Source organism: Phoca vitulina, unplaced genomic scaffold (assembly GCF_004348235.1).
Source record: "Phoca vitulina isolate PV1807 unplaced genomic scaffold, GSC_HSeal_1.0 scaffold2, whole genome shotgun sequence".
Taxonomy (NCBI): Eukaryota; Metazoa; Chordata; class Mammalia; order Carnivora; family Phocidae; genus Phoca; species Phoca vitulina.
The window spans coordinates 38,993,365-39,013,311 of NW_022589705.1; the positions used below are offsets into that span (position 1 = coordinate 38,993,365).

Consider the following 19,947-nt stretch of genomic DNA (forward strand, 5'->3'; position numbering starts at 1 on the left):
AAGTCTGGTGGTTTCTAGAAAGCTTGTGCTTTCTTCTGAGAAACTTCTGAGAAAACCTCAAGGACCAAGATATTAAAATAAACACATCAGCTTGGTGACCATGTGACTCAGCTAAGCCATGGCTATTGACCCTTCTCCAGATTAAAATAGGGTGAATAGAAACATGGGAGTGGGTGGCTACCTTTGAGGCAAGGTTCGAGGGTCACCATAGAAGCTGTTTGCCTCATAACATCAAGTCTACCACCTATCATTTAAGCTATGTGACTTTGGTTCTTGAGGGCTTTTTCTTCCCTTATTTAATGCAAGCCTTATTTAATAATGCAACCATCTCTGGGAAGGATTACATCTGAAACGATTATCTGGTGAGGACCAGCACACAGAGCATTTGGGAGGAAGAGTGAAGCGTGGACATGGAGGTGGGGGTGGGGTGGAACTATGAGAAGGAAAGACTAAATCAATGAAAAAGGAGGTAGAGGGCCACCAAATTTTGCTTTCCTCTCAATTTAGCCTAAAACTGTTAGCCTAAAATTGAGGAAAATCTGTCCTTCCTTTTGGATGTGATTTTATTGTTTTTCAACTTCCATGCAAAATTTCTGCTCATCACCTAACACTCATGTTACAATATGGAATCTCTCTGTCCTGTATAGACCAGAGGAATAAGTTACCCGTATATCTGTTAGTCTTTGCATAAGATGAAATTGCCTATTTCAAATATTTCTAGTTTTTTTAGGTAGCTTAATGCCCCATTGCTTCTTTTTAGTTACTTCCTGCTGTTAAATTAGGTGAAATGCTTTGTGTGATTCCTGGTCAGTAAATACCCTCCCTGGGCTCAGAATATACTTTTAATTTTTTATTGTGAAGTAGACATACATAAAAGTGAAATAATGTGAATGTGTACTTAATAAATAGGATATGAACACCCATGTAACTTCCAACTGGATCAAAAGGTAGGATATTGCAAATATCCCAGAGAGCCACCCTGATCACAAACTGCACATTTCTCTCTTCTCACTTTTATGGTGATGATTTTCTTCCTCTTTTTTTCTTTGTAGTTTTACCTACTATTTATGTCCCCAAGCAACATCATTTAGTTTTGCCTTTTCCTGTGATCTACAAATGGAATCACACTCTGTATTCTATTATTCTCGCATCTTTGACTCAAAATCATTCATCCATCATGTCACACAGAGCTGCAGTTTCTTCATTTTCGTGGCTGTAACGTATTCCAGTGTACGTAGTGCTATTTTAATCCATTATCCTCCTCACAGACAGTTGGATTGCTGCCAGGTTCTAGCTGTTATGAATAATGCCACCACACCTGGTGTCCCTGCCCCTGGTGTGTGTGCTCCTGAGTGCCTCCAGCGAGTACATCAATGACCGGACACGCTGGGGCATGGTATATGCAGATCTTCAACTCCACTCGATAACAGGAAGCTGTTTTTTCCAAAGTGCTTCTTCCAATTTATATTGCCCATCCTAGTATATAAGAATTCCTGTTGTTCTAGAGGCACTGGGTGACTCAGTCAGTTGAGTGTCGGACTCTTGATTTTAGCTCAGGTCATGATCTCAGGGTTGTGAGATCGAGCCGCGCTTCGGTCAGACTCTGAGCTGAGCGTGGAACCTGTCTCTCTCCCTCTGCCCCCAGCCCCTCTGGTATTATAATAACTTTGATGTTGTTGTCCTTACAGAACTGGCATGCAAACCATGCCTGTGTCCCTCAAAACTTAAAAACTCTTTCCAGGAATCATGCTTCCTCCCCAAGATGGACCCTCCGCGGAAGCAAAATCATGATCAATATCATCTGGTAAAGTCATTGTATTAAAAACTATACCAACATTCAAAGAAAATAAAAAAGAAAAGTATAAATAGAAACCATACCAACAGAATTTTAAAGGTAGCCTGGTTGATGTGACTATTTAAATAACTGCATTTCAGGTCAGTTTTTCAGTACTGCTCCAAGATCCAATCCATTAATATTTAGATAAATGAAAGGGTCATTAACATTTGGTGGGATTTCCCTCATGAGAGTAGTTCATGAGACACTTTAGTCACATGTTTCATTTTCTACCTGTGACAGGCACTTGTGAGATGATCTACACGATCCCGCAGTTATAGAATATTCAGTGACAGCCGAAAATGAAAGTAACAGAAGATGAGAGTGATATAAACTATTCTCTAAGAGACACATTTTTATATAGGCAATCAATTTATTAGGACACTCAACAAATGCAAGCAATGGGCACTTTTTGAAAAAGGAATTTAAAACTAATGAAAGAATAAACATCAAACAAGGCTCCTAAGAATTTATGTTATTAATGGTGCCTTTTTCTTTTTACTATACAGGTCTAATAAAAAGCCTGTAAATCCTGCAGATACAGAAACAATTTTCAAGGAATCCAATTAACCAGAAGCAGTGACTCGGGTATGATATTGCCTACAAAAGGGGATGGACCAAGCTAGCTTTCAGTATCCCTCCCTGGATGCTAAGAAAGCTCTCAGGACAGGAACAGCTAGCTTTCTGCATGTAAGTCTCCTCTCTAGTATCTCTACGAAATGACCTGTCAATGGGATCTGATCTAAAACTCTTCCCAGTGATGTAGACACTCTGGTGACCTGTACCCTTGTCGCCAACAACTTCAAACAGGCTTGGACTTCGCATTTATGAATATTAACCTCACATTTATCCCACTCTATAGAAACAAATAGTGAAAACGATTGTATTAACTACTTCTATACACTTCACACATTTTGGGAGGTTCATTACTCTTTACTTCCCTCCAAGATACAAATTCTTGCTTATAAAAGTACTACTAGCACAGTGTAGCATATTTTCTAGTTGTCCATATACCCCCATTCTCTCCTGTATGACCAAATGACTATGAAGATTTAGAGGTTCAGTGATTATAGGACTTAATGATTTTAACCCCTTTAAATTTGGAAACTCTTTAAATCCCATTATCTCTACAGCCACAGAGAATTTTAAAATCAGCTTCGCCTTTCTGGCTCCGGGTCTAAGGATTACAGAGTTTTAAAGAATATAAATGCTTCTCTGCAGTTCTACAAAGAGCTGTCCCCAACCAGTTGACCTCCAGGAAATAAAGCCAGCCCGTTCTCCAGCTGGTAACTGCTGATCAGAGTTTCAAAATAGAAAGATATGTATGTTATGCCACAAACCACCAGGAAAACAAGTAATTGCCTCCTCAACGCCACATGAAGCTAGTGAATCCGAAGATTCGATGTAGCAGGGGCCAGCAGACTTCAGACATGTGTCAGTAAATGTCTAAGAATGAGAAAACAGAAAATGCCAGGGACCTAAAGAAGCTTGTAGGGGCAGAGAGAGTATGTTCAGTGATTGGGAGCCTGTTACCTTGGATACCCATGAATCCTAGGAAACCCTCTGAGGTCTTACCTCTTGTGTCCTCACATTTATGTATCCATAGTGAGTTCGAAGGGGCCGCCTATATGTGTAGGAGAATGGTATCCATTTTGTGCCAGGCTGTCCAAAGCAGTTTAGCAGCAGTGGGAAATTCACTTCATTTACAAGGCGCACAACCAGCAGGAAGAGGAACGCTGCTATGAAGCTCACTGCGATCATAGACTTTCTCTACAAAACATTAAAAAAAAAAAAATAAATGAATGAATGAATGAATGAACAAATGAATGACTTTCAACCAAAAGTCGTCACAGAGGGAGGGTCCTTTGTTTCTCTCTCTTTTTCTTCCAAAGGGATCAAAGGACTGTTCCATTTAGGATATTTCACTTGGAGACAGAATATAATCATTTGGTGACCAGGTTGCTTTCGTGAGCCTCTGAGAGCAAGCAGAGCAGCTTTCTTAGATTATCCTTCCTTCCATCCCTACCCTTCCTTACTTCTCTATATTCCTCAACAACTTCTATTCAATTTTCAAAATGCAAATCAGACATTCCCAACTATATATAGGAAGCCCTTCCTAACTGCTCAGTTCCCTCAGACCATCATCCCTTCACCCCAACCTATCTACCCTGATAGAAACAAGCAGTCTTGCCACTCCCATACCTTGAAGGCACTTCTATTGTTGCATGTGTTTCATTGTATAATTATTTAAATGACTTTTCCTCCATCTAACTGTGACATCCTGGAGAACGAGAAGGTACTGTCATTCTGACCTTTGTATGCCAGGTCCTTAACACAGTACCTTACATACTGTAGGGGTCCAAGAAACATTTAAGTGAATCAATGAATGAATGAATGAATGGATGGATTTTTCACATCCTTGTAGACACTTTATCAACAAAGAAACAATGACTTTGTTTCTTTATCTAGCACCTACAACAGGCAGGAAACTTTGCCTGTGCTATAGGATATACAAAAGTAAGACTCAAAAAGCTAAGAATATGAGTAGGACAAAATCCATGCCAAGCAGCATAAGAACATCCCTGTAAATGTGGAGCAAGAGCAGGAACAACAGCATCTGACTGGGGTCCAGGAAAGTAGAGATGTGGTTGAGATTGAGCCAGATAAAATGCATGAGTTTCATTCAGTAGAGATGTGTGAGTGAAGCTTTCCAGGTAGAGGGAACAGAGCAAGGAGGCAAGAAAATATGGGGTTATTCATAGATACATAGCACTTTGTCTTCCTGGGGCACAGAGGAGGAGAAAAAGCTGGAAACACAAATAGATAACTTGATGGACTGCCTGAAATACCAAGCTGAGAAGCCTACTGAGTTGGCTAGGGGATGGAACACCAAAGGAGGTTTTGTTTGTTTGCTTGCTTAATTTCTTAAAGGTGACTGTTATAAGTTAACATAACATCAGTGCTTAAGATGTTTTGGAGCAGGGAGACACTAAAGCTAGGCAGCAACTCGTTAGGAGGCTACTCCAACTGGCTCAGACAAAAGTAATGAGGGATGGAAACTAGAGGAGTGGCAAGGGGAATACAAAGGCAGAAAAAGATATGAGAAACTCAATGTAGGTGGTAGGCAGAGACCGTGCCTCCTGATTGGATAGAGGTGCAGATGGGAAATTCAGAGATGCCTAGAGTTTGAGTCTAGGTAACTGTATGAATCCTGGTCCTATCAGGAGAAACCAGGGTGGTCAGAGCAAGAACTGATTTAAAAGAATAAGAGGATAAAGCCCTTGGCTTCCAAAGTCCTAGTTTTCATCCAGATGGTGGGTCATCTGAATGGAGCCACCCAGGAGTCAAGTGGAAGGTCAAGTCTAGAGCAAGAAGAAAGAACAGAGTGGAGGGCAGATGTCAGGAATAACTCTGCCTTGAAGTCCGGGGTGAAGACACAATGAGATATTGCTCCACGAAGCTGGGCTTGGCCCTTGATTCTTCTTCAAACTTAAGGGAAGCCAAATAACTTTCCAGGAATGACTGGATATGTGTTGCTGTGTTTCCAGCTTACCACTTTCCTGGTGAAATAAGCTTCTTTCTGCTCTTCACAGAACATCCCAAAGGAGAAAAGAAACCCAAAGCCAGCCCCTGTTCCTCACTGGGTCACGGTCACCATCTCTGCAAGGAAAAGCCAGAGACCCCAAAAGAAGTCTTCGCTCTTGCTCAGCTCCCATAATTTATAAAAGCCCCATCCCTCTGTCTAGCCAGCCTAATTTTCCAATCACCTGAAAGTCCCTTGAGTTCTGCCTCCTCAAAACCCCTTATCTCACCACTAACTACCACCACCTTACTTCATTTAACCTTCTAATTATGAAAAACTGTTTTAATTTGCTACTCTGTGGAATCATTATGTCCACAACATTGCAATGTGTCAAGGTAACAGCTTAAATGAGGTGATGGATCTTACAAGTTTAAAGGGACACAGACCAGAACAGTTGGCTAAATAAAAGCAAAGAGGCCAGTCACCCATTAAGTAAACAGGTAAGAACCTTTTTTATCGCCATCCAGTAGCTTGTTGCAAAACAACAGTTTTCTTTGAAGGAGACCCAGATGGGATTTGTGCCTTTTGTCTACTCCAGAGCTCAGCATGGCTCTCTGGTTCTCCTGCTTGCTGCACTGCATTGCATGGCTGGGGGTTTAGGGACAAAGGCACAGAGGGCCTTTCTGAATTCGTTGATCTCGCGTAGCCACACATACATAATGCATACATGAGAGGAAAATAAATCAACCATTTGGAGAGAAACTTCAAAATGGAATGAAATCACAGTTGTAAGAGTCTGCTCCCTAGTAATCCATGTCTGCCTCCCATGTTTTATCAAAGGGAACCAAGTAATGAGCACAGAGAGGATGAGGGGAGCAAATGGAGAGTAGAAGCCAGACAGACTCCTCTGTGCTTGACCTGGAATCATATTCTGCAGTGGGCAGAGGTGTTCCTTTCATAGCTCAGGCTTTGCCTGGACCAGACTCTTTGCCTTTTTTTACGTTTCAATATTCTTCTTTAACATGAAAGCATTCTCAGAGTGCTGATATAAAACCACCCTGAAATTTCACTAGAAAAGGTATAATTTCAAGCACATTCTGTACTTCAGACAGCAAGGACACAGGACGCCACATTGACACGCATCCTTCCAGCAGTCATTCCTGCCAAATCATGACCTTGAGTTTCAGCAATTACAATAAAGCCTGTGGATGAGGCTTTTGGAAGTCTACCATACCAGAACGCAGTGAGAATGTGTGTGTGTGTTTGTGGGAGGGATGTGGGAGATGGGGAAGTAACAAAATACTAATACATATGATATATATGAATGTATTTACTCCTCTAAGCCACTCATTGAGCCCATGCTCTGTACAGACTTGGTGAGGTGCTGAAAAAGCAGAAATAAAACCCTAAAAGACATGAAATGATGCCTCCAGACAGTCACACCTTATTGCAACTGGCAAGTAAACAGAAGGGTAGAATGCCACATATCAAATGAGGTAATGGGGGTTACGCACAGGGCGCTGTACCAGCTCAGAGGGAGTGGGGAGGGTTGTGCGGGGGCAGTTCCGGGAATGCTTGTTTGGGGAGGCAGCATGCAAAAGGAGTCCTGAAGAATGAGGAGGAGTTAGACAAGGGAAGATGGAAAGGGCATTCCAGGCAGAGGGAACAGCATAGACTAAGGCCTTTGGTAAAGAGCACATAGACTATGTGGTGGGAGATGATGGTAGGGAAGTAGATGGGGTTCAAATCCAAACACAAAAAATAGTAAGCCAAACACATTCAGTCAGATGCAATTATCTGTCCCATCCATCTTACGTTAGGATAATGAAAGGATAAATGCATACAAGTGCTATGCTTTATAGTTCTAAAACGTTCTTCACTTTCCAATCAAGTGAAAATGTATCAATCACGTCATCTTATTTGAAATTGCCTTCTAACACACCACAATGCCTTGTTTCCAGTTACTTAAGTTTATTCCATCAGTGACTTGTTCAAGCAATTGTTCTAAGTCCATCAACACTCAGCAAATTAGAAGACTCTACCTATTTCTCTGCTCTATGTCTAACGATCTGTTTATGGAAGCAATTGCTGCTGCCTTTACTGAAGTAATCGGGGCATCTCCTAGATCCAACAACCAGCAACTAGGTAAGAAAAAACAACAATTAAGTACTCATCAAGTTTATGATGTATAAGACTCAATCTGACAAACTTTCCATACTGCAAAAATAGGCATTAAATTTAATAGGCCATTCCTCTAAGATCAGAAGTATGAACTTAGGGGCATCTGGCTGGCTCAGTCAGTAGAGCATGTGACTCTCAATCTCAGAGTCATAGTTCAAACCCCGTGTTGGGCATGAAGCCTACTTAAAAAAAAAAAAAAAAGTATGAACTTAATATGAAAATGCACCATTCTGGCACACAGTGAGTACTCAAAAATGGGAAATGTTATCATTATAACTACTAATTGTCAGAGCCTTGTTGGCTGTTAGCCAGTTGGTAAGAATTGGCCAGCCCATGTGAATGCATGATAAAAACTTGGAGATATCTTTTCTCAAATATTCCAAGCAGCTGCACACCCTTGAACTATTCAGTCCACCCGAGCTCTGAGAGAATGTCACTGTGCCCAAATAGATCTGATGAATTGCTTTAGGGAAAGCTTTCTCCTTCTTTGTTCCTCATTTTGGGCAAGTCTGAAGGGGCCTTTAACAGCTGAGACATTTAGAATTTAATCCCCTCTGTGCTGCAAAAATATGCATCAAAAATGTGGCATTCCAGTTGCTTGCTCTTTAGAGTTGGAATATCATTTATCAGACTTATAGCAGAAATACCTATTTCAAAATAAAACCCAAAGAGAATTCATGATTTAGGGAGAAAACAATTGCAAATATTTGTACCTAGCAAATTTGCAAGCTATATTAATGTTTGTATGTTTTTATTCTTTCCACCACAGAATTAGTCTTTAACCTCAGGATAAAGTCTTTACCTTTTAATTTAGTCAGCTGCTAGATTTTTTGTTTCTTTTTCATAAATGATTAACAATAGTATAAAGCTGTATTTTTCCATTTAAATAGTATTATTTAATTACCAAAGTAGTTGCTTTCCAGGGTAAAACTGTATATATTTTGTCCATATGCTGTCATTTATCAATAATAAATATTTGTGTTGACTATTTATATCAGTGCACAAACCCCCTCACACCTTGACAAGTGCCTACCCGTTACATATGTGTGACCTTATCAAATACAAATTCTTCTCCCATATAGAAAATTGTATCATCAATTTAATTCTACCTTGTGTCATTGGCCAAGCTCTAGGTATGGTTCTCCCAAAATACAATGAATCTTCTTCTCATTTGTACAAGGATGAATTAGCAAAGCTCAGAGTATACAGATAAAATCTTCATTTGTTTTATTTATCTACTGAATCAACAAACTGTATCCTGCTTATTAAACTATAATGAACTCTGGGGAAAACATCACCCATTTGTTGGGAGGGGGTGAAGAAAGGGAGGTAATAACAGGGGGCCAGACCTAAATCGGTAGAGTCCATACTTAGGCAGCATAGCTGGTGATAGAATCATTGAGGTCATCAAGAAGAGAGTAGTGAATGTCAAACAAGGTCAACATAAGAGAATAAGCAGCATCTCAGAATCCACAAAACTGCTGAAGAAAATGTGATGACCTAAAAGAAATATATTTTGGGAGTAGGCTTTGAGGAGGGCAGAAGGAGTGGAGCTAGAGAGGCAGAAAGGGATCTGACTAGGGAAGGTCTTGTATATCATGCCAAGGAGTCTGGACTTATACCCTAGAATCCAAAGAAGAGGTCTAAGTGTGAGATAGACAGGATCAGATTTGATTTTGGGAAACTCACCCTGGACATGGTGTGGTCAATGGATGAGGATGTGGGAAAGACCCTTTTGGGAAAGACAGTGACAAGAGCAACATGGACCACTTCATCACTAATACACATTCAATTCTCAACAAGAAAACTGCAATTGTTACTTTTAGTGATTGGCTTTTCTTCTCCTAGTAGGGGCACTAGGATTAAAGTCCAGATATAGTGTATATGAATGAACAATCACCATAGTCATAATAGAAGATAATATTTAGTGAGTGTTATTAGTTGGAGAAATGCTTCTGTAATCCTCACTTTCCAGACAAAGAGAGATGTAGAGAGTTTGAGTGACCTGCCCAAGGTCACAAAGCAAGAAAATAATAAACACAGGCATTTAACTCAGCTATTCTGACTCCAAAGCCTGTGATCTAGTGTATGAATTAACTAAGTTGTTAATTTTTACTCATACCAAAGGGAACACTCTTAGAGGACTGGTTCAGAAATTTTAAAAACTGGTAATAACCCTAAGTAGATTTTGTAATACATTTTGTCAATAAACAAAATAATTAATATGGAAAATTAAGTAGGCTGATCTGAAGCATGATAATTATATTTACCTCAAAATCAGTAATTTGTGGGCAAATTTAATTCTGGCTTTATTCCCAGTACTAAAAAGACAACTTCAGGGTACCACTGGTTAGCACTCAGGGAAAATAAAGCAATTATTCTTCCACTTCTGCTAGAGAATATTAGGTGCCCTTTGTCAATCAACAGTATGGAGTCCTATTACTAGCAGTTTGCAGGAACCAACACGATCAAATGGACAAGTCTTCCTTTCTTAGCTCCACTTTTCTGCAGTCCTTCTATTCAATGAAGATGCAGCTAAACAGCATAATGCTGATCTTTCATTAAAAAAAAAAAAAATTAAGTAGTAGACAACCTTCAATATGGTGACCTGCTTTAAGAATTTGGAACCCATGTCAACATGTCACCATCAGACACAAGTACAGTCCAGTAAGAATTACAGATCCAACAAAGAAAAACCAAGGCAATAGAGTTCTCAGGGGCACCATGGTCATAGGGAGAAATCATAGGTGGCCAAAATTTCTTCAGGGATTTTATTGCCCAAAGGAGACTCCCTATAGTTGCAAACACTATAGAGAATTTCAAGTTCACATGGGCACTATGAGTCTGTCAGATGACATGATAAGAGGTCACACTGAACTTTCTAACACCTATATTAAAACCATAGTGAAAACTGTCAATGGATATTTTATACGCCTACACATTTTTCTTATTTTATTTGAGGAGGAGACTTAGGTTTTCCTGTCCTGATTTGATTTTCAGACGGCTACAATATCAAATGAAAACAATCATGGCTACCTTGACTGAGTTTGTTTCATTTTGAAAAATTATATAAAACCAGTTTATCTCATTTTGCCTTTCATCTTTATCATACTGCTTCAGCGTATGTCCCTTCATGTGGCAGAAAGGAATCAAAATTCTCCAGAAACACAAGATAGAGCTGAAGATAGGTACTGAGTATGTAGAATGAAGGGGGCCAGAAAGCGAAGTCTCTCAGTGTGGTAGTGCAGATAGACACAGAGAAATTTAATCCAAAGGGCCAGTTCTCATGATAAGAACATCAGAGATCGAGACAGATAGCCCTGAAGTTACCTCTTTTTTTCATTAAATTCTTGAGCTTAGGGGAACAAATATCTTCCAGTCCGCCTGTTTTTGTCTCTCTCTACCCCTGGCATTCTGTAGAGGGAAGAGAGTTACTAACTAACCAGAGATGATGAAGATACTTAGGTAACCAGACCGGGTGATTTTGTTTTATTCTCTGCCACCTTATAGAACAGTGGCCTTTTTTTGGTTTCTGCAAACACCTACTTAGCATCTTTCACTCTTACAGAGATGAGTTTGTCTCTTAGAATCCAATTCTTACTTTCAAGGTGTTCAGGACACAGAAGTGGAACATAAGGATAAATTCGGATGATCCTGGTGTCATTAGTGAGGGAGTCATCCCCAGAGGCATCATGATAATGATGAGAATGACAACCATGAAGATGATGACGGGACCTTTTATTTTTCTGTGAATCTACACGATGTTGATATTGCACAGCATATATCTCTAAAAACACTTTCAGACCTGTCACCCCACATGATTCTCCCTATAACCAGTGAAGTAGGAAGGGAAGTGTGGATGCTTGGAGGTCTCATGTCCCATCTGTCGTTTCATCCTTCCCTGTTTCAGGCTGGCATCTCAACATTCTCTAAAGCCCCTTTGCTACCCAGTTCCTATGACTTTGTCCAGACTGCTCCTCACTGTACCCTGCTATTTTCTACCATCCTCATCTTTACAAGTGCAAATACAACTCAGCTCAAATGGCATATCCTCCTTAAAGCCTGTATCCCTCCCTGGCTTCCAGGTGGTGAATGAGGGTGAGGTGAGATGGGGTGGATGGAGAAGGAAGACCAAGGAAAGAGGACAGGAGGAGGAGGGAGGGAGGGAGAGGAGGGGCGGGGAGGGAAAGGTTCCCCTAGAATTTTGATTGTAATAATTCCTTGAGGGGCACCTGGGTGGCTCAGTCAGTTAAGTGTCTGACTCTTGATTTTGGCTCAGGTCATGATCTCAGAGTCATGAGATCAAGTCCCATGTTGGGCTCCATGCTGGGTGTGGAACCTGCTTAGGATTCCCTCTCTCCCTCTGCCCCTCCCTGCCCTGCTCGCTCTCTTTCTCTCTCTCTTTCTCTCTCTCTCTCAAAAAAAAAAAAAGAATTCTTTGAGAATGTGAACAAAGTCTGAGAAACATTTCAGGCAGCATAAAGCACAACATCTTGAATTTGGAAGATATTCAGTAAATATGTGTGGAAGAAATAAAAGAATGAAGGAGACAAGGAAGGATAGAAGATTAAAAATTATTCTCTTCTAAATTCAAGTGGTAAATTATCTGAAAAGTTTTGGATCATTAGGGGAAATACGTTTTTTATGTATCAAATCATTCTTTTCTTTTTTCCTCTTAATTTACCTCACTTGGATATTTCTGTGTAGATTTGATGTGGGTATGGTGGGGCAGTGGGGCAAAAGGGTTAGGATGGGGGAATATAAAGTGAAGTAGAAAGAATTTGACTATTCTGAGAATTGCCTTGAGGTTCCTGGTAGAACTTGCAGATCTGAATGGTAGTAGACCTGGTTGGAACAACATCCTTTATATGGTACATAATGGAAAGATTTAACAAATTCACGTTTTTTAGAAAACCAACTCTTGTCTGAGGATAACGCTTAAAACATGAATCCCACATCAGGGAATGAGAAATGGATAACAAAAGGATACCCAGTCCTAGTAATAAGGACAATGGCACATTTTCTGAGGGGAGGGACTCGTAAGAGCCTTGTTGTGTACTCAGCAAGTACTTTACAGGGATGAAACAGATTCTCACCAGCAGCCTATCTGCAGACTCGGGGTGGTCAAGTAACACTAAACAAGTCAATGTGTGTCACCTTGAGCATGTTGCTCTTAACCTTTTTGTGCCTCTGTTTTCTTACCTGAAATTGGAGAAACAATAGTACCTACCTAATATGACTGCAAACAGCTGAAATGATTTACTACATATGAAGAACCCTAAAAGCACTGACTGGCAAAGGAATAGTGCTCAGGAAATGTTAGCTCTCATTGTTAACGGTATTTCATCAACTCTGAGATACCATCATTGTTATTGTTAGATACACGGTTACTCTAAATATGGTAGGAAAGAAAAGCAAGATGGGGAGTCTAATAATAGACCTCTGCGAAAAGCTAAGACACCCAAATGCTATTTCCTTAAAGTTAGACTATCCCAGAAATAAAGCTGCCATTCAGAAAGGCACAGCAAGGAAGAGAAATGAAAAATAATCTCCCCTGAGAATTTGAACCACAAGCAGGTACTCATGCAGGTTTTTGATACAAGTTCACACTACTGGTGTGATTCAAGAAAAATCTCAGTAAATAATTCAATTTAAAGTGGTCTCAGGTTGGTAGTATCCCCAGGTGACCATTTGAAACAACGCAAATCCTATCTGGGGGAATTTAACTTTGTTGCAGGTTGGTGGTGACTGCAAGATAGTATTGAGAATACAATGCACCTCACTCTCAGATGTGTGGAAAAAAACATTTTAAAATCAATGAAGTATTGTGGTATCAAAGTCATTGTCATCACTCTGATCATCATCATCATCATCATCCTAGAGAACAAAGAGAATCAGGAATGGAGCCTGGATTATTCTAAACACCTATCCCTTACCCTGTACTCTAAAGGAGCCGTAACCACAAGTCCACAAAAAGAATAACAAAGAGTCTTGGAGTTGCCCTGGACATTGGAATTCACCAACATAAAAGCTTTTTTGTTTTTTGTTTTTTCTTCTTTTTGAAATTGCACAAGTTAAAACATATTTTTTTAAAGCCTCCCTTTTTGGAACATGGTTCGAAGACCCTGGGCACATATGCCTGTCATATCCCATCTCCATGCACAGCTGTCAACTGTGGCACCTCCCGGCATCTCTCTAAGGAATAGACACTGTCCTCTTGTAGGTCAAAGTTGAACCCTGGCAGAGGAACACACTGTCTTTGCTGAACACAAGTAGAGTTTTGCCAGAGCACAGGTCTCATGGTGATAATAAATTGTACTGTGCCAAGAACACTTGAATTTCTAAGTGAGACAGTTGTCCTATCAATTCCGGGTTTAATATTGCATTGGCAGTAATTTGAATCGCTCATGCAACATAAAGCATATTAGTTTATTACTTATAGTCTCCTGTGCTAGGATAGCAAAGGCAGAAAGGTCTCCACTGTTAAGCAGAAGCCTGGAAATACATGCACAAAGTCGTCTGTTATCAGCGAGTCTTTTATCTACATTTTTATCATAAACAGATCAGTCAATGCCATATTTCCAACAGCACACAAGCCTTCTCTATTTAGATGTCCCAGAGGCAACTCAAATTTAATAGTCCAAATCCAAACTGATGATATCCTCCCTCCCCAATCCACTCTTCCTCATCCACCCTGTCCCTCTAAAAAGCTTTGGAGTCCCAATAACTAAAATCTCAACCTACTTAGCTATATGACTTTGAGCATCTTAATTTTCTTTGCCCATGTTCCTCATCTGTAAAATCTTCAAGTCATTATGAAAATTAAATAAGGACCTAGCTTAGTGCCCAGCACATAGCAAGCAATCAATGAACATTATTTCCTTTGTTTCTACATGTATTAGGTCCCCTGCCCAAGCTATTCTGCGTTCATGGACTGTCTTCTTCTTTCCTTTCTCTGTGAGGAAATCTGCTAAGTATTCTTCAAGACCAAATGTAAGCCTCATCTCCTGTGAAATGGTCCTGACCCTCCAGGAAGATTTTAGAGCACTTTGTTCTGAAGCATGCTTCAGATCATATGGTAATTATTTGATTACCCATCCCCCTCCATCATTCAACTGAATTCAGAAAACACATGGCCTCCCCACATTCTCCGCAGACACATTGCTAATCAACCCCAGCACCATTTCCGCGGGTCAGGATGCAACTTCAGAATCCTATCAGCACAATGCTCCAGGCAGTAGTGGTATTCATCAATTCGACCAGGTATATTTACCTCTGTAGCACAAGACAAGTAGCAGCTTGAGGCCAGAATTATGCCTTGGTAAGTCTGTAACTAACGTGACCACAGGTAAGGGTGTTATCCTCTCTAGGCCTTGATTTCTTCATCTGTATGATGGAATGTCTTCAGGATCCTAGCTGGCTCTCATATCTAATGACACTGTAATGATGACCCAGGGACCCTGACTGGCCAGAGCTGGTGTCACTATGAGTGAGGCTTACAGCGTGGCTGTGTACATGGCCCCACGCTTGGTCAAGGCCCATTTCTTATCACAGAGTTAGGCATGCCTTCAGAGATGCGCAAATTGCACCCAGTGTCTATGTAATTGAAATAGGAATGGGGTGAGAATTTGTGATCTTTCAACTTGGTAGATAGCATCTGCCACTTACCAAAGCCTACCTGATTGCAGCTATTTTGCACCTGCTGAGAAAAAGTTTGCAGCAAAAGAGATTATTTCCTTTTTAACCCTTATCTGAAAGGAAGCTTCCATATTTTTTCAGCCAGTTGTATAGAACAGAATCAGGTTCAGTATCTCATACGTATACAGACAGACGGGTTAACACACCTGGTCAAACCCTCCCACTAAGCCTTGGCACTCCCAGTAGGAGTTTCAAAACTGGGAGTTTAGTTTGTTGAAAATCTGAAATCAAAGCAAGGAGAGTATGAAAATTTTCATTTCTGTGCATATTTCTTAAAAGAAGAAAATACCTGTTTTTGTATCTTATACGTGGCTGCATAAAGATGAAGATTTCTCTAGAGATCATTTGTTGGTTCTACAAGTCAAACATTCAGATTTGCTCAGTAAACATTATCATAAAAAATATTCACAAAGGCAGTCCCAGGGGAAGACTTACCAAAAAACAGATGTGGAGAAATAAAGGCCATTTCCGAAAATTTAGAAACATTCAGTTGACAGGAGTTAACTTGTGCTAGATCTTAATATTTTAGCTAAAATCTCAGCTCTGGTGCCCAAGACCCAACCCTGGGTGGGTATCCTATCGCCAGACTTAAGTCCCAAAGATTGAACTTTCACAACTGCTAAAGGGCTTGGCCCACGGTACACTGAACCTCCCCTGCGTATCTCTGTGCACTGTTGCAATGGCTGGCTTAATATCTCTTTCCCTGCTAGACCGTGAGTTCTTGAAAAGCAGAAGCTCTATCTGTCTTGTTCCCCAGTGCTTCCCGTTGGCAAAGGCAGCCAAGCCAGACCTTGAAAACACATGAGTAATCTGTGAACAGTCCTGAAAGGCCAAGTGAGGATGGCATGGTTCACTGCCTTCAACCAAGTGTCTATCGGCCTGCCCAGCCACAAGGGCAAGGCCACCTCCGTAGTCCAGCTTATTCTCGAGCACCTAACCATCAATTCATAAGGTGATGCTTAGGAAACACTGCCCGTTCACTTAAAAACAATATTTGCCAAATTTGGTAATTTCCCAAAGTGCAAGGTTGGCCCATAATCTTAGTATACTTTTATATCTCCTTGCATCTTGTTATTTTTAGGCAATATTTTGAAAACCAGGTTTTGCTTCTGATTTTAACAAAGGTTTTTCTTCCTGAGCAAAATAGATGAGCAGTTCAGCAAAATAGGGCAGCTTTTATCTGCAAAAAAATCTGCCTTTCAGCAGAGCAGAAAATATGAGCAAAACGGAGGCAAACACATTAAATATTTCCTATATGTGAATTGTGATTCTCTTCTCCCATGGGATGTGCAAGTGGCAAGATAGTTTATTCCCGTGTGGCATGGATAGCAGGTCCTGAATACTTCTGAATATATCACTTTTATTGCCTTTTATATTGAATTACTATGAAAGAAAAAATACTTTTGTGAGAATTCAAAATCAAAATACTTTAGGAACTTTTAGAATCCACCTCTAGGACATAAAGAAAAGCTTAAGAAAACAAATAATTCTGTCCTGCTAAGGGATACTAGATACCACTCCCACTGAGCAAGGGCTCCTTCACAGAAGGGGAGACATTATCAAATATTTATGCTGACTTTCAGGGAAAACGGTAAGTGTTCTATTTGGGGTTCAGGTACTCTCAGTCCTGTCCCTGCTGCTTTAGAACTTGCCACGTAACGGACAATATTTGCCCCAGGGAGCTCTGACCTAAAACATTTCGGCACTGCTTGCTCCTTCTGGAACTTGGCTTAAGAAGCCTCCTAATGGTGTATTTCACTAGAAATCTCAACTCTCCATGATCTATTCATCATAAAGATTCTTGTTCAAGATACACCATTTCTTATTTTTTCAGACACATTTTTGGTAGATTTCCTCTTTTTTCCATGCAATCAAGAACTCCACAAACCAAAATAAGTTCTTTCCATCACATTCGTTCCAAGCTTGTCATTTTCTATTTAAGTGAGAGAAAGTTGTCTCTAGAGAAAGATAAAGTCCAAGTGGCTCAGCATGTGATAAAAGCCCCTTTATGATCTGACCTCTGACTATTTGTCCAGCTGGGCCCTCAACCTCCCCAAGTTCATACTTCATACTTTAGCTATAGTGAGCATCTTATGGCTCTTGGAAGGTTCCATGCTTTTTGATGGCTTCATACATGGTATAGTTCCTGCCACCTAAAATTTCAGTTCAGTGGGGTGCCTGGGTAGTTCAGTCAGTTAAACATCTGCCTTCGGCTCAGGTCATGATCTCAGGGTCCTGGGATCGAGTCCCACAACAGGCTCCCTACTCAGTGGAGAGTCTGCTTCTCACTCTCATTCTCCCTCTGTACACTCTTTCTCTCTCTCAAATAAATAAATAAAATCTTTAAAAAAATAAAAATAAAATTTCAGTTCAGAAAAGCAAAAAACAAAACCAAAAAATCTGTCTTCAGACACTAAAAAACTTTACTTCCTCTTGGATATTTCCTCTAGCCTTTCTATTGTTTTATCAGGAAATTAGGTCCTAGATTCTTGGGGAGTTCAAAATCAGAGAGTAAATGGATGGATGAATGGATGGATAGATAGATAGAATAAAGATAAATACAAAACACAATTTTTATATACATAAAATTTATACTGACTCAGTCATGTTATAATTATAGTACCATTAATTCAGCACCTACTAGTGCATGGAATTATACTGGGTCCTTTGCACACATTTCCTCTAATATTTATAACTGCAATGCATGTTAATACTTTTATCCCCTGTTTCATAGCTGAAGCAACTTTTGGCCAAAGAGGATAAATGATGTGCCCAGGATAATAGCTAATAAGTAGTAATTAATGTCAAGATGCAAACCAGACCGTCCAAAAAGCTAGTGATCTTTGCATTATGCCTCGAGAATATCTTATCTTATCTGTGGTCCTATCTTTACTTAGTTATATGCCTGTCTACTCCAATAAATTACAATGCCTTGGAGGAAAGAACTACATCTTGGACCCCTCGTCCTAGAAACTCATTGTTTGGCATATAGTAGGTGCTAAGAAATGTTGGTGAATCAATAAATTAAGTGAATATAATAATTTGCCTCTGTGCTTTTTGGGTGAAAAATATTTATTATAATGGAAATCAAGATGCTTATGTATCTCTTGATGTTTTGTTTTAATCATTTTCAAGAGGCAATGGTAGTCAAAAGAAAAGATGATTTGGAGATAGACTATGGTCTAATCTCAGCTCCACACTGAATGGATTAGTGCCTATCTACAGATTTCTAAACTGTAAAATGGAGATTATAAGAGCCCCCTTTTCACAGATTTATAGGGTTTAACTCTGATAAAGATTATAAAAAGCCCTACCTTCATAAACACCAAAGTTCCATACAAATGTTGACTAATGCTGATTGTCAACTATAGAAGATGATTTTCCTCAGAGAATATTTGTTTTAAAACATTACTTGTATAACAAGAAAAATGAGGGCTAAAGAGATTTAGTATTTTCTACCAATACGTGTTTACTGAGAGCATCAACACCATGCTCGTATGGGGTCTGAGTTCAGTCAGTTCTCCTAAAACAAGAAACTTGATGGTGGCAGAAAATCTGAAGGAGAAAACTAGTATGTATTCATTATAAAATAACTTGATGTCTTTCTCATTAAGGTTGAAATTCCACAAGGGCAAGAACTGTGTCTGTTTTTGTTGCCAATACATCATCCTAGTATAATATTTCATATACAGGTGGGGCTCAATGAACATTTGTTGCATATACACTCATGGTTCACTGTTTAGTAAAATACTATCATGGACAAAGGTTTCTAAGATAAGGCATGGTCTGGAAACAGAGGGCAAAAGCAAAGAGAGAAATGAATTTTCTATATAAAAAGTAACAGGAATTTCTTTTAAGATTTATTTATTTATTTATTTGAGAATGGGGGGGAGGGGACACAGAGTAAGAGAATCTCCAGCAGACTCCCTGCTGAGCATAGAGCCCGATATGGGACTCGATCCCATAACCCTGAGATCATGACCTGAGCTGAAATCAAGAGTCGGATGCTTAGCCTACTGAGCCACCCAGGTGCCCCAAGCAACAGGAATTTTCAGATGGAAACTGAGAACAGGAGAGGAAGAAAAGGGTAAGAAATGAAAAGAAGCCTAGGAAAGGAGGAACAAGACAGGGCTTATGTGGGGTGACCAAAAAACATTTCTTTGGAAAGAAAAGACAACCCCTGAACTTTTACCATCTAGTGATATTACAATTCTCAAAGCATTTTGTTGCATGAAAATGTATTTTTCTCCCTCCCCCCAACACACATGCATAATTTGCCCCAAGAAATTAGCTCTGGTGTCCAGGTTTTATTCTGTCTCCTAATTCCACCTCTCTGGAGCCTACCCTAGTGAGCTACTGCAGACATTAAAAAAAAACATGGGTTGGCTCCTAGACAAGTAAACTTTACATCCCTGACCCTCCAACCTGGAAAATAGTAACCTAGCGCTTCTCATGCTAACTGAGCATTGAAAAATGAAACAGATACATTATGTATCTGACACATAGTGAGTGTTTCTAAATGTCTATTCCACTCCCTGCTCCCCATCCTCTATTTATCCTACATGATGAGAGCAACACTTTGTAACTACTGAGATTCAGTGTAGCAGGGGTGGGAACACACATAGGCACACACGCAGGGACTCAAAACACCTTACTTTTAGCCAAATGCAATAGTACTTTAGTCCAACATCTCCAAAGTACAATACACTTG

The 19,947-nt window shown here is 39.9% G+C and overlaps 1 protein-coding gene across 7 annotated transcripts in view; it reads right to left on the bottom strand.

The window, feature by feature from the left end:
- ST6GALNAC3 (ST6 N-acetylgalactosaminide alpha-2,6-sialyltransferase 3) overlaps positions 1-19,947 on the bottom strand; it is a 511,603-nt gene that overhangs the window by 279,875 nt on the left and 211,781 nt on the right. For 5 of the 7 annotated variants that reach the window (XM_032425761.1, XM_032425744.1, XM_032425735.1 and 2 more), the window contains one exon: positions 3,410-3,604. The exons of 1 other annotated variant lie outside the window; for it this stretch is intronic. In XM_032425761.1, coding sequence (XP_032281652.1) covers positions 3,410-3,604 — 195 coding nt within the window. Of the gene's footprint in view, positions 1-3,409; positions 3,605-19,947 lie in introns of those variants that run through there. One more of the 7 variants, XM_032425787.1, reaches the window with a different exon arrangement.